Source organism: Pagrus major, chromosome 21 (assembly GCF_040436345.1).
Source record: "Pagrus major chromosome 21, Pma_NU_1.0".
NCBI lineage: Eukaryota > Metazoa > Chordata > Actinopteri > Spariformes > Sparidae > Pagrus > Pagrus major.
The window spans coordinates 16,427,076-16,454,449 of record NC_133235.1 but is presented as its reverse complement, the minus strand read 5'-3'; the positions used below and the strand labels follow the sequence as shown (position 1 = coordinate 16,454,449).

Genomic DNA, 27,374 nt, shown 5'->3' with positions numbered 1-27,374 from the left:
TGATTGAGAGCTGCATTCTGAATTTTAACCACCAGATGTCAATAGAAGAACACAGAGAGAGAGAGACACAGTGAGGAATAACTTGAGAACTTCTTATGTGAATGCTTTAATGAAGTGGCCACTAGGTGTCTCTGTTAAACTATCGTAATGAGCCGTTATACTTTTGATTGCCATTAGTAAAATAGGACTGTCATGATAAACTTTCACTATGTTTTTGTCACTTATTCCTCTTTTCATCTATTCAAAGAATCTCAGATATGAACCATTTTACTGGAATGTATCACTTTTGTCTCTTTGATACTCAATAAAACATTCAACTCTCTCTTTTTTATCTCTTTCATCTTCAGGGAGAGGATGGATTCCCTGGCTTCAAAGGTGACATGGGTCTCAAGGGCGACAAGGTGAATCATCATCTCCGTAGAGAATACTGATGTTTGCAGTTGCAGAAAGAGATGGGGTGGTAAAATGATAAAATAATCACGCTGTTTACATTTGTTCTCTTTGCATCAAGGGTGAGGGTGGTGTATTAGGACCCAGAGGAGAGGACGGCCCTGAGGGCCCCAAGGGCAAGTCAGGACCCAACGGAGAATCTGGTCCCCTGGGATTAGCTGGAGAGAAGGTAAATAATCAATACCTGCAATCATAAAACTGGATTTTCATTTTGAATGATGTCTAAGTGCTGTATCGTATTTGATTGATGTGTTTTATTGACGTGCTGAAGTTCAGGCTCAAGTTCGATCGTATGCCATAATTACACACAAATGCTATTAAAATGCTTTAGTGATTAAAAAAAATAACAACATACATATGTAAATAAACATATGTGGTCTGTTTCCGTGCTGTTGCGGGGTCAAGATTTCTCTTTTTTATAGATGTCTTTAATGAACTGGAGAGAAAGCAGTCTGAGGAGAGTAGTTCACTATAGATTTACAACTGCCCTGATAAGATTTTTCTCCACCCCTCTTCAGCTCTACAACAGTCCCATTTAATTGGCTTTGTGTTGCCAACACTTCTCCACAGAGCTTTGATCTTGCCACGGTGTTTCTTGCTTCATGGTGCTGCAGTACACTCAGCACTCGAACACTCCGACAAATAGGTATTGAAGGTTACAAGGAGATCTTCTCCATTCAGATTAACGGATTAAAACATAGGTGATTCCTTTGAGAAGAAATGACAGAGCTTTGATCAATGATCTGTTTTTTGTAAAGTAAATAGACTTGGATCGATTCATTCCATAGCCAAAATGACATTTTAGAATAAATGTCAGAATAAATGTGATATATGAGACCATGGATGGGGAATGCTTAAAATAATTAGAAACTATGTAAAACGAGCCTGGAAACTGAAGCTCCAAAGTTAATTAGTAAGTTTTTCAGTTATTTTGATGATGAAAGATGAAAGTCATAATTTGCCACACCGATGAGCTAATCCCACCTGCCACAAATACATTTTCAGTTTCATTCCCCTTTGAATGTTACTTTTTCCCTATCCTGATTTGCTTAATATTAGTGCAACAGCACAGTAGAACTACAAATTACCATTACCTGAGTTAGAAGTATTGAATTCAAAATTAAATAAGAATACAGGACTTGACTTTAGTTTCAAAGTGGTTACATCAGATTTCGTGTGCTTCCTAATGACCAAACACTGTCTAAAATGAGCAAAATGGACCAAAGTGACCTCACATTTGGGATTAAAAGCAGAAAAGGCCTCTACACGGATGATGTAATGTTCATAAACATGGTATTAAAAAATTTCCCCAACTACATGTAAAACTTTATGGTCATAAGTTTATTACTTTTTGCAATGCTTCTGTGAACTTTACTGCAGAGTCTCCGACGACGTCTCTGGTGGCACAATGAGAAGTCATCGTCTGTGTTTTGTTTCTCTTTTCCTCTTTTTAGGGAAAACTTGGAGTCCCTGGATTGCCTGGGTACCCTGGCAGACAAGGCTCGAAGGTGTGTGATGAGAGTAATAATGCACTCTGCTGATCAATGCAGAGCAATTCTTCCCATGTAAGCCCCCACTCCACTGGGAGGTCAGAGTTTACGACAAGCTGTAGGTGTTCGCCCCCTTGGTCAAGACCAGTTCAGCTGAGGAGACGTTTGCCTACTCAGTAATGTGAACAGTTGAAGGACAAACTCTGCCTTTCATTATGAGGCTGTTGTGCTTTTGTTTATATATGCCTTTGCACACTACCAAATCTTCTATTCATGTCTGTCTGATCAACATCCACTCATCTAAAATCTACTAACTTGCTGACTAACCCTTACTCACATAAAGACAAACCCAAGCAGACATTCACTGTACCCTCGGCACAAGAAGCCTAAGTAGCACGGTCACCTGCCGGAGTCATCAGCTGTCCTTTCCCCTAAAACTCTTCCCAGCATTATCTAACAGTCTTGGCCACAGCTCTACAATCAAGATGTGCTGCTGCAGCTGCTTCCTCCACGCTGCTGTCAGCACTGACAGCTTGGCACTGATATGATGGGTCAGATACATCGACTCTCACAACATCCACATAGGCAAGTCTCCAGGTCTGTCTGTTAATGTCAGCAGGATCTGAGCTGAGCGTGGCACGCAAATTAATAAGAAGCCTGGACAAATTAAATAAAGTGGGAGAGAGGGAAGAAATAAGATAGAATTACAGAATTCTACAATGTACGATATTCTTTCCAGTAATTTGCAAGCAATTGTCTTACTTTTTTATTTACTGGATATTTTTCTCTCCAGTAAAACATGTCACTAGTGAAAACGGTGTTATAAATATGTAGTTATCGTATTTGGCTAAAGCAAAAACACAAAGGCTATTCCTTTGTTTGTATCCATAAATAATTTTGAGCAAAGGTTCCCACTGGAGCTCAGGATCAGATCTTCTTTGAATATTTTCAAAAATATTTTTGGAGAGACAGTAAACGTATGGTAGAAAGGCAAAGGCATCTCTATAGCCCGCATTTGAAGAGGTTCTTTTTTTTTCAGAAAAAGAAAAGGGAGATTTCCATTATTTCAGATTTGTGATGTTAAAACAATGTTGGAAGCTGTTTTTAGTAACTTATAATGAGGATGCTTCAATGGACCAAATCATTTTAGAGATACTTTATATTTTACAGGAGGTTAACTTTTTCTTTTTCTCTTAATTGATTCATACAATTTAAGAGATACACTTCCGTTTACTGTTTGAGATTGACACATTGCACAGTAACATCAGCATTATAAAATGTCACATTGTCTTCATGAGTAGGTTCAGGGTCAAAGCCCTGGCCCGTTTGCAGCTTTTATCCCCCTCAATCAGCCTGTGCACGAATCCCTCCACTGGCTGTGTTTTTGGCTGCTGCACCCCATCACTCTCTGTTAACAGCTTTCCCACACCGTTAATTCTGGATGCCATTTGCAAAGGCTTCAGTGGACTGTCTTATCTCTGTGGCGCAAGTCAGGCTTGTCCAGTACCAGCTCTCCTTTCAGTTTACCATAACTGCACCTCTGTGAAAAACAAATTAAGCAGCATAGATCTCCCTTCCTGCTGTCTCCACGATGTCGGGCTGTTTACCTCTTGCAATTCTGCCCACGCTGCCTTGTTGTGGTGCCCTTGCTTATACTGAACAGTATAATGCCTGGTATACATATGCATGTGAGCGGTAATGAGCACTACTGATGTGCATTGCATCAGAGTAAGTTCTAGACATGCACATGACCTTGTTGAGCAGCTCAGACAAAAAAATATTGAAATTAAATTGGTTTAATATATATTCAGCTACCTAATGCTGCATAAAGCGAGGTTGTATTGGTACGCTGCTCAGTTTTATTCATCCAACAGTGATTTCCCCCTCGCAGTATTTGTTTGACTGGCACCATTGCCACTATCAGAGGGCACAGCCTGCGAAAGTCCAATAACTAAATTGCTGATGGGTATCAAGGGGGATCTGCTGTTTCCCCTTCCTTTGTCTTTATTTGCTCCCACTGCCTTTTTTATCTTCCTGTTTTGCTTCCTAACTGTGCTAACAACCCACCAGCACCTCTGTATGTGTGTCAGAAAGTCTTTAAGTGGCGAGGGAGAAACTTCGTCTTTGGGCTGCTGTTAAGTATTAAAATAAGGGTTTAATCAATCTGTGGGAACTCAAACTACAAACTTCTGCCATGTGCTAACAATTGGCTGGCTAGCTTTGCGGTACTCCTGTTAAGTCTTCACATTCTCTCTATTAATGAGCCTTGGTCAGTAAAGCCCAAGTGGAATGGTGCTGTTTTGTCTTCAACCTCACATGTCACATTGTTACTGGACTATGGCAGACATCTCTTATTTTATCTCTTCAACTCTCTAACATATTCCCCCTTTCTGTCACTCCCTTTTTTCTCTCTCACTTTTTTTTACTTGTCTCATAGGGTTCCACTGGCTTCCCTGGATTTGCTGGAGCAAATGGCGAGAAGGGGGCAAGGGTGAGCCACAATTTTCATTATTCTCTGTCCTATTAATGAAATGTAGATTTGATGGATGGATTAAGTGGAATACTGAAACACAGGATGGCGAGTGTATCCTAATTTGCAAATGCATATTAGTCTGGTTGTTCTCAATTCACTTTTGATTTCCAAGGGGCTTAATCAGTCCTTGGTCCAATTTCAATTTGGAAGAAAATGGCAAACTCAAATTCTTAAATTACAGCTACACCGAACACTAACATGTGTTTCTGAAGACATTTGAGGTGGGAAATCATCAATGCCGTAGCAGAATCATGAGTCATATTTGATCAGCACTGCCTCGTTGACAGTCAGTTTTGTTGGCCTGGACCAGAGTCCTTGAGTGAAGAGTCACGTCATCTCCGTTTACTCCAATAGACAATAGCAAAGGCGGATCATGGAGCCTCTTAATAGTTACTGGAATATAGCGTCAAATACGAGCTGCCCAGTACTGTAAATCAATCAATGAATAAATCAAGTTTTAACTACGAACTGCCAAACATCGTACTTTTGTCTCTCTGTATTCATGCATTCAAATTACCCACTTAGAACTTCCTGGAACTATTTGAAGTCACCGTGAATCACGTGACGATGGGCATTTTGAACTTCTGTTCTTCCGTCCTGCAGACTGGACGCTATTGCATAGACCTACAACCAGTCAGAGCAGTGTGACATGTGACTTTTCAAATGTGGAGCGGTGTTGCTCATCCATCAGTCATTGTATCAAACCAGCTTGATATTAGACAAACGTTTGTGATTGGACCAATAAGGACCAGATTGGATGGAAATCTGTCTGAATGGGAGAAGGACCAGACATATCTGCCAGAGCAAATGAGCTCTGCATATTTGTCTGCTTCCCAGGATATTTCCTGCTAGACCTGACTGAGAAAGGCCAGAAATGTCATTCAGTTTCAATCTAAGATTTTTTAGAGTCGTTCATTCAAAGTGCCAAATAATATAAATAGTATGCTGTATATGATGATGCTATGATTGTACACAGTTTAAGTCAAGTAATTCTGTTTTGTTTATATAGCCACACACCAAAAATCACAAACTGGCCTCAAGTGGCTTTACAGTCTACGACACCCTCTATCCCTTGACCTTCTGTTCAGTAAAGGAAAAACTCCCCCTAAAAAACCTTTAATGGGGAAAAACTGGAAGAATCTCAGGACAAGCAACAGAGGAGAGATTCCATGGATGGACCAGCATGCAATAGATGTCATGTTTACAGTTTCACAGTTTGGGAATCAACTGTGTCAGCATTAAAGTTTGTTAATGAATCCCTAAAATGTCTCAACAGTGCAGCTACAAGAGTACTAATGAGGTCGGCCACTAATATTAGGCAATAAGGTCATTCCATTTCACCCCAAAGATGGGGCAGAGGTCAGGAGTCTGTTCGGTCTAGTACTTCGACATCCAACTCTGACTTTCCCGAATGTTCACCACCAAGTTGGAGGCACACAATAGCTTGAAATATGGACTAAGGAGCTGAGCCTAAATCATGAAAAGAAAGCCCAAATGGCAAGAGAACACAAGTGTTCACAAACGTTTGGCCTTGTAGTGCAATCAGGAATTAGCACTCAAGGGTAGACGAAAATGAGGGAGAAACTGTAAACAAGATGTGTGACCGCAGATTGGTCGGGTTGAGGATGGTTACACATGAAGGAATGAGGGATGTAGAATGGCGGGGTGGGTTGTTATTGACTAGACATGCTCGTCTTTGCTCTCAGACAGACACTGAGAGGCAGAAACCCCTGGCCCCGGCATGCTACAACTGACAGGTAGTTCGAACTGTCAAGTGCCTGTGGGCAACCACTTACCGCAGCAATTTGATTATTTATTTTTGTCCAAAGATGCTCAGATCGTTCTATTTTGTCCCTCTCTCAAACCACCTTCAGCATGTGTGCCTGTCTGATGTCTGAGTGTATTTGTTATTGTAGAATTGCTTTAGCTTAAACTTCTAAAAAGAGATCAAACAGTACCACAAGGAAAGATTACGTCCCAAATTAAAGCTAATGTTCTTCTTTTCTAGGGAATCGCCGGCAAAGCAGGCCCACGAGGGCAACGTGGCCCAACGGTAGGCATTTCATCTGTCTGCCAACTCAGCCCGAGTCCTCCACATAAATGATTTATTGTGCTCAGATGAAAATCCCCTCCTTCGTGTAGTTGTGTTCGGGCTTCATCATCTCGTCTTTTGAAGAGGATATGCACTGAATTTCACAGATGATTACCTGCCCGTTATACAATTACTTTGTTCATATTGTTTCATTATGTTTTCTTATATTGAACCAAAAAAACGAAAATCCTCTTTATTTCCCTAAAGATAACTGTATCGTTTTTGTATACCATGTCTATAGGGTCCACGTGGTGGACGCGGTGCTAGAGGACCAACAGGGAAGCCAGGTGCAAAGGTGAGAGACGGCCATTTTAGAATTTATGATGGTGTGGCCAATGATAATTAATGTTTTTTCACATGTAACCATGAAAGTGAAAATGAACAAATTCAGTAGTTTGAATGCTTTGTAACAAACCAAAGCAATGGCAATGAACAGGTTACTTTGCTCATGCTCGTCATCTGTTCTGTATATCACATAAAAAATGTACAAAAACAAAACTATCAATCATATTTAAAACAACTCTTAGGTGCCAACTCATGTAGAAAAAGAAATGTGCAGGCTTGCTATATAACCTCACTGTCAGTGTTTTGCATACATTTTATTCACACTTCATACTTTTTGACAGTTTTGTCCAAAGATGACAACTTTTCCCTGCGCCTTCTCTTTCTCCTCAGGGCACCTCAGGCAATGATGGACCTCCAGGACCACCAGGAGAGAGGGTGAGTATCACATATTTTTTTGATCAGTGCCCCTTGAAATTTTGAAGTTTGTGCACTGAGTCAGTGACAGAAAAGTACTTCAGGTGCATTGAATCCTAACTCAAAGTGAACTATGGCTATTTTTCAAACCAGATATAAATCAAAGGTTGTATATGCCCTCCAGTAGCTGTTGATTACCAGCCTTTAATTAACTATTTCTAAATGTATGTTTAATTAACCTGAAGAAACCCAGTTCTGTGTAGCTGAAACTGACATAAAATCACTAAAATTTGTAATAAAAAGGTAGCTGAATGATTTCCCACTAATCATAGTAAGAAAGCTGGATTTGGCAACTAAAATCAACTGAAATACCAACGACCATCTAGATGTTGTGCTCCTTACCATTCTTCTCTCTACTCACTCTGTTCATTTTCTTTCATTTAAGGGACCTCAAGGACCACAGGGACCCGTTGGTTTCCCCGGACCTAAAGGACCCAATGTAAGTAGCTGCTTCCGGTTAAAGTGTCTGGAAGTTAGCACCGTCCACAACAAGTCCACATTGACACTTTTCATATGAGCTTTTCAAATATTAATACACACTTACCACCTGATGTCTTTTATAAAATGTCTACCTGTTCACCCCCCAGGGCCCACCAGGAAAAGATGGCCTGCCCGGTCATCCCGGACAGAGGGGAGAGACGGTGAGTGGGTAGTTTTGTCTGTGAATGCGATATGTCATGCTATGTGACCCTGAACATCATGCATCAGCGCCCACTCCTCACTCAGTCTCCCAGATAGGTTGTAGAATAAAAGTAAGGCAAGGAGGAAGATAACTGAAATAGCATACAAATTGTGTTCTTAGGGTGAAAGCGAAGCTCCAGTAACAGAAAATGGAATATGGGAACTGCAACACAGCTGAGCTGATTTAGTATATCATCACGACAGTTGATGGCCACTCATCTGATCTTTATTATTGATTGTTTGATGACAGATTCTGATGCCACTGGTCATCAGGGTTATTGACGATATCCACTCTTTGTTGTATAAATATTAGTTTTAGATGCGATAGTAAAGGATACAGTAGCATACACCTTTTTTATGCTGGTTTTAGAGCAAACAGTTCTGTTATACAGTTGTACATGTTCTTTATTTCAATGACAGCAAAGTTGGAGTGAATTTAATTGAGCACAGCTGAGCTTAGATGAGTAAGTAATGCTCTACAGGTTTAGTATGCTTACAGCAAAAATGTCCATCCAAAAATGTCATCTGTTATTCAACCCCTTAATGAAATAGGAGCCAATAGGTTAGGAAAACTTCACAGTACAAATCAAATCAAATGATTTGTTCAGAATGTAAATAGTTTGTAATTTTCAGGAGTCAAGTGTCATTTTCGCATTTTGATACTGATGCAATCGTCTGCCTTTCAGGGTAAGACATTCATTTGTAGAAAACAGTGATGGAAAGTAACTAAGTACGTTTGAGGTACATAGTACTATTAAGTATTTGCATTTTATATCTCGTTATAGTAAAATATTGTTCTTTTTACTTCACTACAATTATTTGAGAACTTTAATTCCCAATTTTTTGTACATTCAGATTTTACACATGAACTACATGTATACGTCACATATAATCAAAAAATAAAATGTGATGCATTGTTATTACACTACTATTCTGCTACAATAAAAAGCTGCTTTCACATTAGTTCATCATTAATCATCGGTATAATGAGTACCTCTCTGCTTTTACTAGTAAGTACATTTTTGCAGAGCTAATAATAAAAATGTTTTTCATTGTGGTATTGCTACTTTTATTTAAGTAAAGCACATGAGCACTTCCTCCACCACTGGAAGGAAAATAGCTGACACAAGGGGAGGTGTTTTGGATGTGAAATGATCTTTCCTGCTTAAAAAGTTAATCTTATAGACTGATGAGGACAAATGAGTTATAAAGATACTTTTACTATTCTTAAGAAGTGGAAAATAAAAAAAATCTTTTCATACTGTATAGCAAAAAGTAGGCACTACCTACTATATACAAGTCCCTGGGTACAGTCAACTTTATCTCTGTTTCTCCCTCCAGGGCTTCCAAGGAAAGACAGGACCTCCAGGACCCGGAGGGGTTGTTGGACCACAGGTAGATAAACAGCACAGTACACCTCCTCACCGATCCTGTTTCTGTTTTTTGAGAACTATGAGGCACTGAAATTTAAATATGTACCTTTAACAACAGCTGTACAACAGAATGTACACAAGTTGCATCAAATGGTTATATTAAGAACTTTTAGTGAGCTCTTTTGTCTTCAAGTAATGAAGTGGGGGCTGAATATCAACTGTTCCGCCTCATTAAGACTTCAATTTACAGTTAGAAAAAAGCAAAAAGAATGTGAAAAATAAAGAATGTGAAAAATAAAGTATGATTTGTTAACCAGTGTCAAATGTGAGATATCCTTAACATCTGATGCACCACTACTGTATCATTATCATATCTCCTTTAGGAATCAGGTTTTATTTCACATTGACCTTAATATGTCTCCATTGTGTCTGACAGGGCCCAACTGGAGAGACGGGACCCAGCGGAGAGCGAGGACACCCGGGCTCTCCTGGTCCACCTGGTGAGCAAGGTCTACCTGGAGCTGCTGGAAAAGAGGGTGGAAAGGTAAATGAGCGTGTGTTGTGTATGCTATAAATGCAAAATGCACCAGTCAAAAGTAGCTACAATGCGTCATGCTTGGTGTTTTTGACCACCTCTGTATTCCTACACTTGAACTACCCATTGCATTTTAATATAACAAAGTATCATAAAGAGGAATACAAACTACTTTAAGTTGTGGCCAACTTTGCACAGTTACCTTGTAGTGGAAGATCAAACTTTCATAACATCTGAAGTCATGCAACGTTTATTTCGTGATGTAGAAGTCTTTTTCTGTTTATTGACATGTAGTCTTTGTCTTGTCTCTTTTAACAACTAACATCAGAATAAGAAATGGTCTTTAAAATGCTTTTTGAAGCTCTTTAAGATTTCATACCATGCATTTCCACTGTAACAAAAAACACTCATCGTTAAAAAATTAATGGGTTCAAAAGATTAAATATTGAACACGTTTTTAGAGAAACTGACAGGGTGTCTTACTAGTTTAGCAGTTTCACAATCTCAAGTAATGTTATGTTTAGGATAATTGAAGTGCAATGGTACCGCAATTTAAAAAATAGATCAGATGGCTTTGTTTGATATCTGGTGTATTCTAGACTTCATTATCCTTCGATATTGTTCATTAAAACTTGGCACATCTCTCCTTTTGTGCCTTTACTTCTTAAACACTTGCTGTTGTTTCCACATAATAAGCAATAATTCCAGCTTTTGTCAAACAGATCAATTTAATTCTTTGACTTTCCTCCCTCCAGATTCTGTTCTGCTCTTTGTCTTCACCCAGAGCAAATCTGTGTTTAATGATTACCTCAGGGTATATCAGATGTCAGTTAAGTGGATGTTATTTTTTCTTCCATCTGTAGGGTGATCCAGGTCCTCAAGGTCCTGGTGGAAAGTCAGGACCTGCTGGACTGAGGGGCTTCCAGGGGGCAAGAGGTCTTCCAGGGGCCATGGTAACACACAGACCACCCACACATTGAAACACTGCACATGTGTGAACACAGAAGTATTCTTAGCCCACATCCCGAGCACACACCCGGTTGGATTTAACTCCAAACCCCAATTACCAGGCTAACTACCTGCTGTTAAACCAAATGTCAGGCTTGGCGGTGGACCAGACTGAAAGGTGCAGAACTGGCTTACTCAGAAGTAACAGAGAGGAGTGAGCCAGACACAATATTTACATTTTTTATCATGATTTATCTCAGCAAGGTTGAAGTAGGTTGTAGTCTGTTGTCAATGCAGCTTTGACAAAGTATTTTAACTTGTAAAATATATCTTTAGTCAGCTATAATTTGTGCAATAATTCCACATTTTTAGCTGCGCTGGTAGATTCTTTCTCCGACAGGAATTCCTGTTTTGCTTTCGATTGGGCGATGAGTCAAAGCCCTCTAATTCTGATTCAAACCCACAACTTTGTGAGTACATCACATACACTCTGAGTAACCCAAATTAATTCTCAAAAGAAGTGGGTGTGGGTGTGAGAAAAAGTTCAAGGTGAAAGTGGTAGGCTGTTAGAGGATCAGCTTGAGGGACTGAGGCTGAGGCTCATTTCAAGGCTGACCATTAAGACAGCACACGACAGCACTGCCCAGACTTATTACCACCGTTATGTTTGTCCCATGTGTGCAGTGGGATGGCTTTCTCTTCATAACGGCAGCACACTCACTACACAAGCAAATACAGCCTCCCAGTGTCTCTCAAAGTGATGGCATCCAATAAGACAAGGATACAAACATGCATGCACCTGTTGTATGAGCAGGAACATAAAAGTTAATCTCATTCTGTTTACTGACACACAAACACAAATAGTTTATTCTTCTCTTTTCAATATGCACACATACACACACACACACACACGCTCTTCATCCAATCTTTCAGTCTTTCAGTCTTGAGGAAAGGCACAGTGGCAATATATGAGCCAATAAATAACTTTTTGTGTGTCCGGCAAAGAAAGACTATTCCAGCCATGGTGAAATGTGGAAGCCAAAGAGCTGGAGAGCCTGCTTGGCAGCGTCTGTGCCTGCTGGCTCAGTCGGAGCCTGTAAATTAGTTATTATAATGAAAGTCTTTACTGCCTCTGGTGAACTGTGTTTTCCATATGCAATCTCAGCCTCCTGGTGCTACGATTCAGCAGCACAGGCGTTGCCTTTCAGGGGTTTGGATCTTGAGGAGATGACGGGGGTCCAGAGATAGATGGGCTATACCTGATCTTGCGGCCCACTGCAGGCTCCAGAACCTCATCCCATTTGCTTTAGAGCTCATTTAATGACTCCTTTTGCATTAGTAATATAGATACGCCTACTGATAAGGCTATATCATTATTTATTAAAGAATCTCCAATTTTTCTGTGGAGAAGTTGAACTGCAGCCAAACTAAATGTTTTGAAATCTTTGAAATTTATTCATGAATATTTCTGAGCTGCACCATTAAATTATCATCATTATTTCATTGTTTATTTTCTGAGTTTGCCGATTTTTAGACAAATCCAACAACTAAATTCCCGCCTGCCGAGCTCATTAACAGAATGCATCTGTTATTGCCTGATTTCTGCCTATTTTTTTCTCCCTATTTGTTACTCATCTAGTTTTAGTTTTATATGCTCAAGTATCAGAAGTTTCTGGACTTCTGTCTCCACAAAGAACCAAAGCTCAGGCGCTGACACATAGATCGTATGTCGTTTAAGTTTTGGAGTAGTGCAAGCTGTTATTATTCATTATTTTTTTTAATCGACTTCTTCCTCCACCCTAATACAAAGGATGTAAATAGAATTTTATTTGTGGTCCGTTCTCTCCAGGAACAGCGACCACTTTCTTCTTGGATAATCCATAGACCTCACTCTGAACAGGCTTCATATGGATTTCTTTGCTAGCAAGTAATTCTAAAGAAATTCAGTATGTGCGTCTCTCATGAGAGAACCATAATAAAAAATCACTTCAATTTCATTGGGGTGACAGAAGAAATCTTTTAAATTTATGTTGCTAAACTTGGAAAAATAATAAAAAAATAATATTATTAATTTTGGGTGGACTAACCCTTTGATGACCTGCTGCCTCTGTAAATTTAGAGCAAATAACATGACAATCGTGAACGCAAATTCAAAGAAATGTCATATTTGTTCATATTTGCCTTTTGATTTCATGTACAGTGCATCAATCCGGAAGGCACACTGTAGGTAGACCTCACAAAAGTTTACTGAAGAGAAAGTGGACCTATCTTCGAAAAAGAAGAGATACCTAACTACTTAAAAGATTTCCTCCCTTTTTTAAAACTGTATTCAGATCACAAATTGCTAGTTACAGTATGTCGTTATGGATTTAAGCCCTCGATACACACATACCTACACGTACACACGTGCACACATACACGCACACGGTAACATTTAAATGCCCATTTGACAGCTGTGATTACTGCTCTTTGAATGGCATTGAGTGGCGACCTGCGGTGAACAAGATCTAACCCTCTCCTGTCCTCTTCTTTCAGGGTCCAGGTGGCTTAAAGGGAGGAGAAGGGCCTCAGGGTCCCCCCGGCCCCATCGTAAGTAGCCTGTTACTATGGTTACCTCATCTCCTGTCACAGAGATTGCAGTGAAAAGTGACTTGTGGAGAACGAAGCTGAGCATGCAGTGCGGAGCTCCGTTCTCCAGTGTAATGTAAACTACAGTTAAGAGGTTGGTAGAGTGGAGCAGGGCGGTGTGACTGAAATCAATACTAGTATAGTTAAAAAGACGTTGGTCAACATGAATACATTTCAGTATTTATTATCACTTTTTAATTGTGTTTTATTTGTTTGGTTGGTTAAATTGATTACAAAAATAATAGAAGCAGGGTTTCTGCAGGTCCTGAACAAGTCTTAAAAAAGTCTCACAACCAATAATTGCAAATATAGCACTTAAAATGTCTTAAATATGATTTTTATTTGATTATGAATGTAAAGTTACTTTTATAAAGCTGCACGCTTACACGCTTTATATGAAGATTCTTTTTATATGTGTTAGTTATTAGGTAATAAGACTTTTTAAGTTCTTATCAGATGCTTATTAATATTTATAAGACTATATATGTGTTGATAAAGCATAATAAACAGGTATATTGTTAGGTTATAAGACATTTATTAGTACTTATAAGAAAGCCTAATGAGTTTCTTTTTACTGTTTATAACAGCATTACAAACACAGTTATTGAGTTTAACTTATTGTTAAACTTTTATTACACTTTTTTGTGTCTGTATTCTGCATTTATTAACGATAAGCTCTGCACTTATTAACAGTTAACTAATCTTTTTTTGCAGCCATTGGATCTAAAGCAAGAACAGTGCCTTTTCAGGGTTAATAGACAATTATTACAAGGTGTTACCCGAAAAAAACAATATTACAAAACAAACTACAAGACAAAACAAACAAGCAAGCTAACTGTGCAGCCTGGTCAGAATCTATCGAGGTATACCCAGCCAGTGTGTTGTGAGTGGGAAAACATGGAATCTGCTCTTATTAAAAAAAACAGCTGCTTCTAGAAGTCACAAGTTAAAAACAGTTTCTGTGAATGTTACCTAATCTAATATGGGTAAGTCCTATCTCCATGAGATCTGTCACAGGGCATTTAGCATTCAGTTTAAGCCTATTAAAAGTCAGAAAAACATGAAGCTGCCACACAAAAGCCACCAGCAAATGCCTGCTGTCACCAGATCTTGTTCTGTGTAGTAATGTTCAGTTTAATGTCCGTGGTGAATGTGGATAAATTCAGTCACTTTGCAAGTGAAGGGCTTTCAATGGCCGCAAGACTCGATAAGCACTATATAAATACAATCCTTTTGACCATTTTATTCATTTGTGATGAAGTAGGTCTTAAATGTCTTAAATTTACTTGTTGAAACCTGTAGAAACCCTGTACAACACTTTTACCTATTGTTATTGAATAAAATAGATAATACACAGGTTGACTCTTAAACTGTGTGAAGCCTTGTAAGATACACAGTATTCACATCCATGGTCACACAATTGCTTTTGCTATTTTCTTCTATTATCAGCATTTTACTTTCACAAAGATTCATTTTTAGCATTTTAAAACGAGAGGCTCATGAATTTGTGTACTACAGTTTCATAAAATGCTATTTGCTGCTTGATTTATTGTGTTTTTACAACAACTCAGAGAGACTCTTAGGTATGAAACTAACTAGTACCCAACATTATCACTTTGAAGCACAGCCTTATCATTTCTGAATTGCCATAATTGAACAACAGCTAGTTTAATCCCAGTAATGTGACTGTCGGAGATGTTTTTCTCTCATGTTTAGTTGTTACTATAGCAACTGTTGTGGCAAAGATAGAGGAAGTCTTGTTTGCACCCTTTAACTACTTTAAGAGAAACTTTTCACTAAATTAATTATCAGTCTTAATACACTTAGGATGTTTCTCCGTGTTATGTGTACTTACAGTGCATGTTCTGCATAATTGATTCACCTTTAATCTCAGTAAAAGATATCCTTTTAAATACTACTGTATATGTATATAAATACTGTGCTTTCACATAGTTTAGGACCCTGAAAAGGAGAAGGAATGACAGGGTAATCCATAAATAAGTGGGGCCCTTTTTCTCTGCCTTTGTCTCTGAGCCCCTCAGTTAGCGATATATGCAATGAAAAGCCTCGGGAGCTCCGGTGGTGAATCTGTACAGAACGCTGACTGACAGGCAGCTTTGAACTGTCTGACATTTTGTTCAAGCGTTAAACGCAGGCTCCCGATAATTGCCCCTGTTCGCCAGCGACAGAGCAACACCAGATTAGATGACAGCGGATATGCAGAGCACGGATGAAAAGATGATGAAAGCGAGGAGGAGGGTGTTCTCTGAATGAGTAAAGCCATTTCCACTGCGGAATGAGATAGTTTTCTTAAATTGGCTTGAAAGTGAGCCATTGGCTGAAAACATGTGATAGACTGTTTTTGGTGGTGTTTGAAAAACTGCTTTAAAAAGAGGGCCGGTGTGCAATGCCCACGCACACAAGAGATGTGATATTTTCCTCCATCGATTTCCTGCCAGAGATTGAGCTGCTGTGGGAAAGTCTGTGAGTGGTGTGTGTATGTTGCTATTTCATCCTCTTTTTAGAGGGTTGTGTGTGTTGTCTGAGGCAGACCGAGAAAGGAGCAAAAACAGATAGAATGACCGCAACAAGTTGAGTTACAAACTTTTATTGTGATTTTAAATAAATATACTATGGTAGTGCTGTTGTTCTTGTTGGTTTGTTTGTTTTAAATTATAGAGAAAGATATGGATGACTTGCATCCCACACCAGTAAACTTTTAATAACATTTTAAGACTGTCAACAAACATGGTGAAATGAGGGAAGTGGAAAGAAAACATGAAGTTCTATGAGTCAGAGAAACTTGTGTGTGTGTAATTGTGTGTGCAACTGTATGTGTTGTGTGTCCTGGCGGGCATGTTGGCAGACTGGGGATGACAGTTTGGATCTGTGTGTGTGTGTGTGTGTGTGTGTTTGTGTGTGTGTCTGTCTGTTATGAAATGGGCCAGGCATATGAGTGCCAGGTGGCAGCTCGCATCAGCAGCCGATTCAGTGTGTGTGTGTGTGTGAATCAGGGTGAATCTTTGGCTTGCGCACATGCACGTGTTTTATTTGAACGCAGACCTCTCCTTGGTAGGAGGATGCCGTAATGACCTGCTGATCAAAGACGTATTTGCTGTTTATGTGATTTGGGCCACCTACACTGTAATGAGCCTCCACCTGGGAGTAGTGAAGAGCAGGGTAATAAGACACGCCGACGTGGGAAAGAATGGTGAGACCTCCCATAAGGCCTTGGCAGAGGGAAGCAGCTGAATCCTTTTAGTAAGATAAGAGTTGGTTCATCAGCTCATCCTAGTGAAGCTTTGAGGCTGAAAGTGGGGTCAATACACTCTTACTATTGTTCCTAGTTATTTTATTGTTGTTGTTAGTTACTGTACAGCTTGTTGCAGCAATAAAATTAAAATGTAATCAAATAAGAAGGTTACATTTCATGTATTCTATTGAGTGCTTGTAGCAAAAGGACTCTTCAGTGAATAGTGTCTTTGTGTAGAGTTTGTGGGCACATAAAATAAGTCTATTTTTAAAGAAAGTGGGTATTTTTCTGTGAATACAACCCCCAAAAATAAGGCTTATTCATTAAAATGTACTTAGGAAACTTTGCATTATAGTGGCCATGATCTGTGGAAAAGGTAATTTGTGAAAATCTCTTTAATAAGCACAGCTGTTATAATAAGGTGCTTCCAGTTGATCCAAGTCACACTTGTTTGCAGCATTTAGTTGTTTCACACATTTTCTGCAGGAAATGTGCTTCACTAGTGAACATGATGCAGTAATGACTGATGTGTCTTTGTTCTGTGGTGACAGGGTTCTCCTGGAGAGAGAGGTGCTGCCGGCCCCGGAGGTCCCATTGGTCTGACAGGACGCAACGGTCCCCAAGGACCACCCGGCCCTGCTGGAGAGAAAGGAGGTCCTGTGAGTACTTCTGTCCAACTCGCACTTTCTCAATCAAACACTTCTTTGAGAAAAACGTTGACTTGACTGCTGCAACACTTCTTTGTCTTGAATGTTAAGGGAGAGAAAGGTCCCATGGGTCCTGCTGGTCGTGACGGCATTCAAGGTCCTGTTGGTCTTCCAGGCCCGGCTGGTCCACAGGGTCCCCCTGGAGAGGACGGCGACAAGGTGGAGTAAAGATTATATACACTGAAATGCTGCTGTTAATAATGCTTGATTTAAATATCAACCTCAGGGAATTGGCTATGTTTAAAACAAAAGAACACTCTGCACTCGGTGAAAGGTAAAACAGATGGCGACATCCCCAGAGTTCTACTTCAACATCTGTAAGCATAGGCTCTTTCATAATGAGATCAGAACGATGTAGCTCACCTGCAAAGTTTTTCTGTGACACAAAGAAATACAATGGTGACATTACAAAATACAACGCATGACTGATCAGTATCTTCAAAATGTCTCTAGAAAGATGAGGATGTTATTTGCATTTCTTTCCTTATCTACTCACTTTGTTTCTTTTATATTTCTGTCTATTGTTGTAATAATCTGTGACACACAATGGCTGTTATACATAGACTGCTGCACTGCTGCCACAATAAACATCTACAGTTAGTATCATACAAACATCCATATATGCTGTATATAGAAAATACAGCACTTAATACACAAACCACACATAAACACAATGTTTTTCAGTCATTCTGTTTGGCCTAAAGCCTACAATGACAAAAACTATCATGAGATTGTTGCATTCAGTACACAAAACATTAATAAACTGGAAGCATTAGTGGTGTAGTGAAGTAGCCGCTCGTTTACCTGTTTACCCTCAGGCCAGCACATACCCACAGAGATGCATCTTTACATTTGTAACCATCATGCCTCTCCGATCCAAGTCACGTCGCCCATCGTACCATTTTTGTCAATCATGGTGCCAATGGGGTTAGACGGGGAGCCAATCAATTAATTGCAAACACTCGCCCAAGGTCTTTGTGGGCCAATCAAATTAGAATCTCCCGAGAAATATTTACTGCTCGATCGTGGTAAAGGTGACACTTAAAGATATTGAACTAACTAAACATGGGAGTCAAGAGCCTTTAAGATGGAGAGGAGAGATGTGAGCTCTGCTGTTTGTGTCACTCTGCAGGGAGAAGTTGGTGGACCTGGACAGAAGGGAAGCAAAGGAGACAAGGGTGAACTTGTGAGTCTTTTTTTCCCCCTATATGACCTTTTTATATAATTCTTTTTATATTACAGTTTTGAATGATAATCCATGCTAATTGAGCAAGGAACACTAATCTTTGCTGCTGCTGAATTCTCCTATGAGCTGAATAAATCAAAGAACACAGGTTACTTTGCAATGACTCATCGGAGGTTATCTTGCCCCAAACAGTCTGCAGCATATAAAATATTAACTGAAGTGCTGCTGTGTTTCCTAAACGCTTACTTAGTTTCCAATGAAAAATACAGTGTGCCCTGTTCTCATCTTTACAATTGTATTTTGCAATTGAGTTTGATTTTAGTCATCACAAGCATCACTTAGAATAAATTAAATATAGTCATATATTTTTATTCCTTCAGGTTTATCAGTGTGTATGAAGATAAGCAGCCTAAGCATGCAATTGTTTTGGTTTCATTTCCATTGATCCATTGGTCAATGACAGGTCCATATTGTGTGTACTAATAGGTCAAACTGCAGTTAGAACATAAATTTTTGTAAATGTTTGTTTTGTATATATATTGTATGGTTTTAATGTAATGGTATCATTGGATGCAAAGTTAATGTTGTATCTATCTCTCTCTTGTTTACAGTGTGAAGTATAAGTCCAGATATTGTTTACTATATGTATTTTATTTGGCAATAATTCATGGGGATCCCAGTAAACAATCATCAATATCTTATTGTCACTTGTGGTTTTAGGGTCCACCAGGCCCAAGTGGTCTTCAGGGTGTCGTCGGAGCTCCTGGTCCAGCTGTGAGTATCGCTTTCTCTGTTCATCTAATGTCAACTTTTCCCCCGTGATGTATTACAAAGGTTTCCAGCCGTTATTTGGCAGATACTAATTTTGTATTGAATTATTTTTTTTTTAAATCATTTGCTTCCAACATTTCAGATGCCTTAAAAGATTAAGTGTTGTTCTTCTGAAACTATCCCATGACAGAATCATGTCTTTTGAAGTTAGTAGTTAGTGTTTTAATGCAATATGTAAACTATACAACGTTTTATTTTTTACTTTCACTATCTCTGGCTGATGGCATGCCAATCAGTTAAATGAGTTGTGACAGTGTTTAGTGTTTTTTTTATGTTTTAAAGCGCCCAGTGACTTCAGTTGTTTAGGAGAATGCTGCAATGCTTCCTGTGAAGCTCATTAGATGTTTTGTGGACTGCAAAACTTCACCTGACTTTCCATCAGCATGGATGGACTGTTCATAATTGCATAGTTGGAGATCAGTGTTACAACAAGATAGCCTGATTGGAAGTCACATCAGTTTTATTTATATGGCCAGAATTCACAAATGCTATTGCCTCTGGGGGATTTACAATCTGTACAACACTCTCAAAAAAGCCTTTTTAGCAGAGAAAATAAAAAAAACGGAGAACAACTCAAGAACAGCAAAAGATGGATCCCTCTTCCAGGATGGACAGATATGCAATAGATGTTGCATGTACAGAACAGACCAACTAAATCTCCAAATATATAGATTACAATGACACAATTTCTGATACATGTAGATTACACAAAAGAAAATACATTATGCAAGCCATATTACTTTTTTTACCTTGGCCTCTGCTGTCCAAAAAACTTTGTCAGTAATCCTCATTCATCTAAGAATCCCTGTCTGTTTATCTTCTAATGTTACACAAGGGTACCCCACAAAAGGTTTATTCATCACATTTGTTAACAGCTTGGGCTTTGGTAAAAAAAAGCTTTTATGCAGCTACTCATCAATTACACTGCAGATACCAATTTGGAATTTGTATTGTTTTGCAGTTCTTCCGTTGAATTAAACTAGTGACCTTCCAGTCTGAAAAGAGTTGCACAAACCATAATGATACACCAGCCCGTCAATCATTTACATGTAAAACCTCATGTGGCAGTAGGTTGAGCTGAAAATACTGCCTTGTATGCTGCAAAACATCTCCACTCATCCATCTCATTAACACAACAGGAACAGTCGCGTTTCCACAATAGCTGATGGCCCGAGGGCAACTAACAGCTCATTGCTGTAAATTATCAGGCCTTAACAACCATTCTAGCAAAAATTCAGCATCTGCAGGGCTCTGTGGGGGCTACGATAGACCTGTAGAGACGGATTGCCGCGAGCAGGTAGTGCACCCAAGCTGAATAACAAATTATTTAACAGTTGTTTATCCTGGTGAGCCAGTCTGCTCATGTGTATTCATATCTTCATAACTGAGACCTGACTCGTGCTGTGTAGTTTCAACATTATCTGCCCTTTTTATTTTTGCAAGTCCTAATGCTGTTATTTTGACTATATTATCTACCACACCTCTCAATACAGGGAAAATGTAGGTGTTTGTAGGGAAAGTGAACAATCCAATTTTTTTTTTTTTTAGCTACGGTGTAATAAGGTTCACAACAGCTCAGTCACCAGTATTGTCTTCAAGATGCAACCAAGGTCATGCACTTTGAATGAAAGCAGGGCACTATTAGGTTATGTTTAGATTAGATTTTTGTTTTGAACATGTTAAACAAATAATGTAAGAAGAATAACCAATAAGATTGTCAGTAAACAAACAGCAAACTCACAAAAAAACATCATAAATAATTCATGTTCAAAAGGAAGTACTTATCAAGTCATAACTCTTTTCTTATGTTTTATCGATATCGATACTGTTCCAGACTTTCCTCCATGTTGTTTTGGTGGTTTCATCCAATACCATCGAGCAAAAAACTCCACTGTGCCATTCCAGGGGCGCTGATTGAGATTGTGTTACAATGAATGACAAATTACGCAGCACTTACGTTCAAACACTCCACAGCCACACACATTTCTGAGTCTGCTATCCCTGAGGAGCTGCTGGGTTCAGTCAGATTTCTGACTTGTTTTGGTGAAAGTTAACTTTAGTCCACCTTGTCTCTGACTCTTCAGTTCAAAGCTGTACTCAGGCTACCTGTAATCACCTAACATTTCCTCCTAAACTGCTCTGCATTCAGTAGCAATGCCTGAGGCTGCCTACATGTCCCAGGGCTCAGCGAGAGCTCCACAAGCACTTTCAAGTGCTGACATGCGTTTGAACTGAAAACTCCCAGTTTGTCAGCACTTCACTCCTTCCCCTGTAGTCTCCCCTTTCCATCCTCTGTAGCCCTATGCACCTCTGACTTCACAGATGAAGTCAGCATCTTTCACATATTCTCTGTACCATATCCCTGTGGCTAAACTGTACTGTATCCTCCCTGGTGAGGAGCTTTGGTAATGTGGCTGCTGTTTCCCAAGGTAGCCCAGCTGCACAGTGGCTAGACCGGTTTCCTTACCTTTGTACTTTTTAGTTTTGTGTTTGCATTTACCTCAAAATGGTCAAATAGGCTTCACCGGGTCACAAGATTTTCAGGTCGTCTCTAAACTCTAAATGGCATCCGAGTGCAAATGTCTGGTTATGCGTTAGCCCTGAGAGACTGTTGACCCGTCCATGGTGCATGCTGGGAAAAGCTCCAGCCCCCCAGTGACCATGAGTGAGAATATGTGGCTGTAGAGAATTAATGGATGGATGAAATCACCATAAAATGACCTTCAGAAAAGGCATCGCTGTAACTGTCTATCCTAATCTGTGGTTGAATATTGGCATCGACCCACCCTCTACCATGTGAGCTTGGATTCACTCTATGACCTTGAAAGGGATTAAGAGGGCAGAGAAATCCCTTAAGAGAAATTCCTCATAGATACTCGTGTTTGTGGACTTGAAGCTCCGGCTAATTGGGATCAGAATAAAGATGTTTGGATTTCATGAACTTTGACCTCCTGCAGGGCAGCGATGGTGAGTCTGGGCCGAGAGGACAGCAGGGTATGTTTGGCCAGAAAGGAGACGAAGGACCCAGAGGATTCCCCGGTTTACCAGGACCTATCGGACTGCAGGTAAGGACACATCAAATGTGCATCTTTTATACATACACACACACACGTTGATCCTCTCGCTCATTCTCCAACACATGACAACCAGATCACGTTGAACGCAGCCTAGTAGGTATGCACATCGCTCTCCCTTCTGTCAGAGCCAACCCGAGCAGAATGAGTTCCTCCACACCCCTAAAACCGACAACATTTCATCTCTCCTTACATCATTTACATTACATCAAAACAGAACATAATTTATTAATGCAGCCTCGACTCCTAATAACACTTTGTATTGCTCCGAGGCAAATAATGCTTTTTTCCACCTCAAGGACTTTTCTTAGAATAGACAGTGCAAAAAATCCATCACCATCGCTAACATTTTGCATTTGGCATTTTGCCGCCGCGTTAATGGTGAAGGGGGGACCGCCGTTGGTTTTCCACTCAGACTCCATCATTATCATGCAGTAAACCGCCTCCCTGCAGTGCTCCCAGGCCCAAATAAGAGAGCTGGCAGCCTGTATTTGATCGGATATTTGTATCAATTCGCAGTATAAAATCATTTATCTATTGCAAATATGCCTTATTATAGACATAATACACAAACAGTATTCATTTCCCAGAGGATTTAGAGAAAATGGGCTTCATGTCTAAAACATGTGCAGTCAGGGGTTTAGTTCAAGGATGGAAACATTTTCTTTGTCTGGTAACAAACCTGTGACCTTAAAAATAGTCTAACCACCAGTACATCCTGCCTACACAAACATGGACTATGCATATTAAAGTCTACAGGGAAGAGCTGTGTTTGAAGGCTTTTACCAATAAATGACCTGCGGTTTTATTTTCCAGTTCAACACACATTGATCCATGGCTATTTATCTTATTTTTAATGTAGTAGATCAATGATTCATAGAGTGTTTTTCTTGGAATCATGCACGGAGTGTAGCAACCAGTTTCTGTATTAAACTGATGCTAACTTAGAGAAGAAATAACGCATTCTTCCTTTTCCAAAAGAAAAGATAAAACAATAATAAATAAATTGCACCCTTCTTTAATGCAGTAGCTAATGTTGGCAACCTTTTGGTAGATATTGCTGAGTCATCACTGTTATCACTGACTTCTTCTTGTGCAAATGTTACACTATTTTTTAGCTTTTTTTTTTTAGACCAGATGTTAACTTTATATTAATAAATCATTAATAAATGTTAAATTTATAGTTGATTATAAATGGTTAAAAAAGGATATAATTGTTTGCTAACAGTGAAATAACTATTAACTAAAGTGTAATTACCTATAAATTTAACATTTATTAATAGTGAAGGAGACATTATAATACATGTAAAAATCAACAGAATTGAATTATTGTGTTGACAGTGCATAACACACACTGTATATCTATTCATGAGGGTAGTAATATACACTGTATAAATGTGCATACATTTGCATTCACATGGTGACATGGAATGAAATACAAAAATAAATGTGTGAATGATAAAGAAATGTAATGTTTTAGCATTTGATATTATCTTGTAACTGCCACCTGTGGTCACGGTTTAGCAAAAGTTACGTAGTCTCGCAATACAGTATATTATGTCTTTGCTTTTGCCAGATCTTTGGAGTAAACAAAGTTCTCCCGAAGTAATACTCAGATTAAGACCCCAACCTACTCTGCAGTATTCAGCTCTCTTTCTATCAGAACTAAAAGAGCAGAAGGGCAAAGGACTGGCTCATTTAAGCCAGTGAGCTGAAGTTGAAGAAACTTGCTTTGGCTGCAATGAATAAAGAAATCGGACATTTTAGAAAATCTCAAAGTCAATTATCCAAGGACTTACTGAGGATGAAATTAGAGCGAAGCCCTGCTGGTCAATAGGGCCAGATAACGTTGTTATTAAGTGCAATTGGCTTTTAATTGGGCATAATGCACTCCATCTCCACTCTTTTAATTATGTTTGGCTAAGCTGCCCTTCAATAGATGGCAGCCGCCACTGCGAGCTCAGCTCTTCAATGCAATTATCTGTAGCATTAATGATTTTTGACTGTGGGGAATGAATGGCTTTCGGTTTGAAAGGCTTCCATCGTTCGGGGCTGTGTTTGCCGCGGAGTTATTGGAGTCCTCACTGATTTCTTCAGATTAAGAGGTCAAGATGTGAACCCAGAGGACTGTAAATATCAGATTTGATAACGTCCTAATGGTTTGAAGCTAGAGTGGAAAATCATAAGTAAACATTATTGATTTGCTCTGATTTGTGTTGTGTGATGATTTGTGTGTGTGTGTATATGTGTGTGTGTGCATGCGTGCGTGTGTGTGCATGCACGTGCGTATTCAGGGTAATTTTACTTAAAATACAACTCCTCTCTCCTGCCTTCTAATCCATTCCAACATATATTTTACAAAGAAGCCGAGCAAGTCCAGCATTAATCACAAGCCCGTCACTTCCAAACATTATACATGAAATAAGTTGATGCTTTATTTATTTTTCCATTCTCACTACCCTCATGCTTTATTACTGTGACTAAAGTCCCAGTCAGAATCTGTTATAAATTAGTCCTCTCTGCCATCGCAAAGGTACAGTAAATCAACAAAATGGGCTGAAACTACACATATGTGATCACAGTGATTGATATCCATGTCACTCTGATTTTACAGCAACTTATCATTACCGCTGCTTTCCACCCACCTATTGATTATGCATGCTCCATCATCGGAGCCTAACTAGCACAACAAATGATAACTGCAATTATGCAGATGGACAATAAGCTACAATAGAAAGTGAGAGCTCCTTCATTTTAGTTGCAGATACAGTACACCATCCTGAGTTGTGTTTAAACTGTTTTAGTCAAACATGATTGAATCCCAAAACTGGATAATACACACCGCCTGCACTGCCCCCTTTGTTTCCACCTTCCCTTGGACGTAGATGGATGGAGCTCCCACCCTGTAATTTACACAGCCTGATTATACCCAAGCCTCCCATACCCTTTAATTACAATAGGTGTCCTTTTTGACTAATTGTGTGTTTACACTCAGGGGTTCTGCTTGTATTAATGCATGCTCCATCACATTGCCTCCTCAAGCTCACTATTCAATACACATCATCTGAAATTGCCTGTTAATGAGCAGCAAAAATGTATTTATGCACCTGTCTGTGGATTCTTTTTAAATATGCAGTGCTGTCTCAGGTGCTGCCTCACATGACCTTTTTGCTTTGTTCTGAAGGATGTTTGTCTTCTTTGCAGGGTCTGCCCGGCCCTCCTGGTGAGAAGGGAGAGAACGGAGACGTCGGCGCGATGGTGAGTTTTGCTCTTTTCTGCGACTCTTTCCCCGTTACTGCGATTCACATTGTTTTCACGTACAACCCAGTGAGGTGGGAAATTGTGCTGATTGCTCTGAAGTTTTGGCTGGTGGCTGAGTTTGGCAACCCCACAAGCCACTTGACAGATGCTTTTGAAGTCTGTGAAAGATGTATTGACACAAACACTCCACTGCTGGTGAGAACGTTGTATGCTCTGTTCCCATGCAGTTTTTATCTACTAACATTTATTAATTTTTCAATATAGTTAGACTAACAGTACTCTCAGTAGAGCTCTAAAGGGAAAGCTCAGTAGTATCATGTGCAAATACTGTATGGGGGAGTGATTTTCTGGCATACAGTCTCACTAGCACACGAGTGCAACTGAGAAGCAACTGAGAAAGACCTGAGCTTGTCTGTGAACAACTGATCACATTGTGAACTTTTGGGATCATGGCTTTGGTACACGGAGCAGATATCTGAGTATTATACAAACTTAGCTCAAGTATCAAAGAGTAATACACAGGCTCAGTGGTCAGTCCCAACCCCATTTCCATAATACAGAAGTTGCCATCAAACAGAACAAAAGTGGAAAGTCAGAGCAACGTTTCTGAAGATAATCAAATCTGCATTTCTTTAATAAGATTACTAATGCTGCTTTTCCTTGCACAGCTGCTGTTTTTTTGACAAAACACTATTACAAAAGGAAAAAATAATAGCAGGCAGTATATGACAAATGACTGCAGCGGTCCGTCCTGACTGCAGTGCACTGTACTGAAGATACCCATGTGTATTCTGCACTTTTCTGATTTTTACAATTTTATCCCGTGTCTTATTTTATTATCATGCCGTTTATTAGACAAACTAACTTCCCGTGTTAATTTAGTTGTAAATATTGTTTTTGTGTATTTGTATATCATCTTATAATGTTTAATCTTCAATCATCTGATCAGACTGGACTTAAATACACTAAATACACATAACTAAACTAACGACGGGATGAGGTGCAGGTGAAGTGAGGCAGAGAAACACAGGTGAGGGTTATGAGTGGAAAAACACTAGCAACAGGGCTGGGCTAATGAGACAGAAGAAAGACAAGTGTGGAGGGAAAGTCAAGCTGGTGAGGAGCACAAGAAAACAGGAGGGAACACCGCAAAAACCCAGATGACATGACCATGACATCAGCAGATTAATCAATAATGAAAATAATCATTAGTTGCAGCCCTGCACACGTTTGGTGAATATCTCTTATATTAATTCAGGCTCTGATAACCACTAAAAACAAACATTATAGCAACATGTGATTCTTTTGGATATATTTTGGTAGAGCATGCATTAAGTTTGCTGTCTGCAGCATTAGAAGAAAGCCACGTTTTACTACTGTATACTGAAGATTACCTCCATCTTTGCTGACAGGGTCCACCTGGTCCTCCAGGCCCTAGAGGTCCTCAGGGTTCCAGTGGAGCCAATGTAAGTTTGATTGCTTCTATGTGATTTGTTTTTATTAACTTTTCAACGATTTTTTTTTTTTTTTTTTAAATTGCACACTTTTCTTATATAATTCCTGCATTCTTTGG

General features: G+C 39.4%; 1 protein-coding gene across 1 annotated transcript in view; it reads left to right on the top strand.

The window, feature by feature from the left end:
- Window positions 1-27,374, top strand: part of LOC141016905 (collagen alpha-1(XI) chain-like) — a 92,086-nt gene that overhangs the window by 49,484 nt on the left and 15,228 nt on the right. Inside the window, exons 29-48 of the mRNA XM_073491487.1 lie at window positions 348-401; window positions 512-619; window positions 1,905-1,958; window positions 4,378-4,431; window positions 6,482-6,526; window positions 6,807-6,860; window positions 7,241-7,285; window positions 7,710-7,763; window positions 7,912-7,965; window positions 9,347-9,400; window positions 9,815-9,922; window positions 10,777-10,866; window positions 13,397-13,450; window positions 17,294-17,401; window positions 17,501-17,608; window positions 18,582-18,635; window positions 19,356-19,409; window positions 22,424-22,531; window positions 25,745-25,798; window positions 27,214-27,267. Coding sequence (XP_073347588.1) covers window positions 348-401; window positions 512-619; window positions 1,905-1,958; window positions 4,378-4,431; window positions 6,482-6,526; window positions 6,807-6,860; window positions 7,241-7,285; window positions 7,710-7,763; window positions 7,912-7,965; window positions 9,347-9,400; window positions 9,815-9,922; window positions 10,777-10,866; window positions 13,397-13,450; window positions 17,294-17,401; window positions 17,501-17,608; window positions 18,582-18,635; window positions 19,356-19,409; window positions 22,424-22,531; window positions 25,745-25,798; window positions 27,214-27,267 — 1,368 coding nt within the window. The remainder of the gene's footprint in view (window positions 1-347; window positions 402-511; window positions 620-1,904; window positions 1,959-4,377; window positions 4,432-6,481; window positions 6,527-6,806; window positions 6,861-7,240; window positions 7,286-7,709; window positions 7,764-7,911; window positions 7,966-9,346; window positions 9,401-9,814; window positions 9,923-10,776; window positions 10,867-13,396; window positions 13,451-17,293; window positions 17,402-17,500; window positions 17,609-18,581; window positions 18,636-19,355; window positions 19,410-22,423; window positions 22,532-25,744; window positions 25,799-27,213; window positions 27,268-27,374) is intronic.